Genomic DNA, 2,752 nt, shown 5'->3' on the forward strand with positions numbered 1-2,752 from the left:
CACCTTTCAAAAAACAAACGCAACAACAGGGGTGAAAGACCACCAAAGCCATGGATTGCCAACTGGACTAAGGAGCAGTTGGTGAAAAGAATGAATGAAGAGAGAGAGGAAATTTTGGTGAGTAATCATAATAAGTTGGTGTACTTTATTTACCCGAATGGTGCTAACTAAAATATCTCATGTTTCAGGGGATTTTGAATTTGGCAGAGACAAAAGAAAAAATGAGAAAAAAAGAAAAAAAAAACAAAAAGAAGAAGAAATAAAAAAAAACAAAAAAAGGAAGGCGAGCTCAACATCGTCTTCGGAGACAGAAACTACCGACAGTGACACTTCTACCTCTGAGTCTGAGGCTCAAGAAGACTCGGAGGATTCGGGAATTAAACACCCCGGCAAAAAGGGGAAAAAGTAAGTACCATACTTGGGTGTAATTTCTTTTTCGAGTTGGGTGTATTTTATTTGATCACGTTGGGTGTATGTAGTTTATTAAGCAGGTTGCGTTTCGTTTGCTGCGTTGGGTGTATATTGTATACTCAGTTGGGTGTATCTCGTGAATTCATTTGGGTGTATTTTTAATATGTTCTAAATGATGATTGTTTGCCTGCAGAATGGACTCAAGAAAAAGAAAGCAGAGGGAAGAGGAGTCAGATTCTGATTCAGAATCTGAATCTGAACCAAGTGATGAGTAATGTCCTGAAATTATTACTCCTTTCTTTTGGCTTCTTTATAAAGATTTGTGTATTAACTGAGGTGTCTTTTATTGACTTATAGGAGCGCAGAATCATCACCTGGGAAGAAGGAGAAGAAAAAGAAAAAAACAAAAACAACACCAAAAGAGTAAGCACTTCTTTCATTAATATTCTGTGATAAAATTAATTTTTTATTTCTGATTGGTACTGTTTTTTTTCCACCCAGAACACCACAAAAAAAGAAAAAAGTAGTTGTGGAGGATTCACCTCCTGAAGAAGATCAATACTTTTACGGGTACAGTACCTCGTAAGCTATACTACGGTCTATCATCGTAATTATTTTTGTTAACGTCTTATTTTATGAATGTAGTGAGACATATGAAATATCGAGTGACGAACTTGATGAATTGCTAGGGGAAAACGTTCATAAATCTGCTGCAGAGGGGTATGTCTTGCTGTGCTGTGTATTTGAGATTTTGGTGTCTTTTGTTTGCTAATAATTGTATCTTGTTTTGCAGGGACAACCAGGCTGACCTGCGATCGACAGAAGGTCGCTATGTGTCCTCTGAAACGTAAGAAGCTTTATTATTTAATAAAATCTTGTTTACTAAGTTGGGTGTATCTTGTTCACTAAGTTGGATGTATATTTCGTTTGAATAACATGAAATCTGTTTAGACTACCGGCTGTAAACTTGGGAAGTGATGATCCTTCCTCTCAAGGACGCACAGAACAGAGTAGTGTAAACCAGCCGTCTCAGAGCATGTAATTTCTCTTTCAAATAACCGTTACTTTTGTTCTTCTAATAACTTCTACTTCTAATTCTGTATGTATTTTTTTTAGAAAAAAAAAGCCCTTTATTATTTTATTCGAGAAAAAAAAGGCAGCAAAAAAAAGCAAAAACTGCAAGTATGTAAGTTCTCAAAAAACAAAGCCCGTCTTCTTTTTGAACTGTTCGGGTGTATTTGTTGACCTTCTTTGGGTGTATTTTAGGTTGACTCCGGACGATTCGAATATTTGGGTGTATTTTAGGTTGACTCTGGATGATTCGAATGTGATGGTTGTTAGGGAACAAACGCCGTCGGAAGCGCTTGCAATGTGAGTTTTCCAAGAATATTTCAACCTTATAAGCTTATTATTTTCAAATACGTTGTTAACCTTTCATTTTTATTCTTGTTTAGAGTCCCGATCCAATTTTTTGTGCCGCCATCCCAACAAACAACCACTGACGCAGATTCCGAACCAACCCCTATGCTACAGATTGAAGGGGCTAGAGAAACGTAAGAAAATAGTATTGGGTGTATATTAGTTTAGTGTTTGGGTGTATATTTGCTAAGAGTTTGGGTGTATACTCTTCCTGATCGATTTTGTGCAACTGTGCAGCACTCCTGAAACCCCCAAACAACATCAAGAAACAACACCCAAGCTTCCCCCAGCTCCAACAAAAATGTAAGTTAATTAGACTAGAATCAATCTCTGCTTGTCATCCGTATATTCTTATTCTTACTCTTATTCTTATACATAATGATGCAGTCATCCAGACGCCGAGGACGCTGCTGCCCTCTTGATGATGGCACGGACAGCAAGCTATGTTCCTAAAACAGATCTGCCGATGCCATCATTCAGTCTCGGATTGACAGATTCAAGCCAGGAGGGGGCGTCGACGCAGGAGACTGAAAGGGAAAAATCTCCAGAAACTGCAACTATACTGGAACAATTGGACAGTTTGGTCCAAAAGTTAGCAAGCAGTGCGTCAAAGGGAAAAGAAGAAAGTCCGCAAATTCGGAGGGAGACTGGGGGAGAAAGTTCTGCTAAGTTTGAAACACCGGGGGGGAACAAATCAAATTCCGGATGATATGAAAGAAAAGTGCTACATCTGGGGGACGAGAATGAAGGAGGATGCAAAGGGCGATACTAACGAGTTTGAGGAGATATGCACTCTCACTGGCCAAGGAGAGTACATTTTGATGAGAACACACCTTGCATCCCTCCAGGCAAACAGTGATATAGAATGTCAGGTAATTTTAGACTAACATTAATGTTTTTACACCAAAGTCAACTGCAATGG

The 2,752-nt window shown here is 38.7% G+C and overlaps 1 protein-coding gene across 1 annotated transcript; it reads left to right on the forward strand.

Annotated features, from left to right (window-relative positions):
- Window positions 1–1,391: 1,391 nt before the first annotated feature.
- LOC107464038 (uncharacterized) lies at window positions 1,392–2,539 on the forward strand. Its single transcript, XM_021130794.2, has 5 exons — window positions 1,392–1,449; window positions 1,717–1,782; window positions 1,866–1,964; window positions 2,068–2,133; window positions 2,218–2,539. Coding segments are annotated over exons 1-5 (555 nt in total). The 5' UTR covers window positions 1,392–1,447.
- Window positions 2,540–2,752: the final 213 nt, after the last annotated feature.

The sequence above is a fragment of the Arachis duranensis genome, chromosome 9 (assembly GCF_000817695.3).
Source record: "Arachis duranensis cultivar V14167 chromosome 9, aradu.V14167.gnm2.J7QH, whole genome shotgun sequence".
NCBI classification, from domain to species: Eukaryota; Viridiplantae; Streptophyta; class Magnoliopsida; order Fabales; family Fabaceae; genus Arachis; species Arachis duranensis.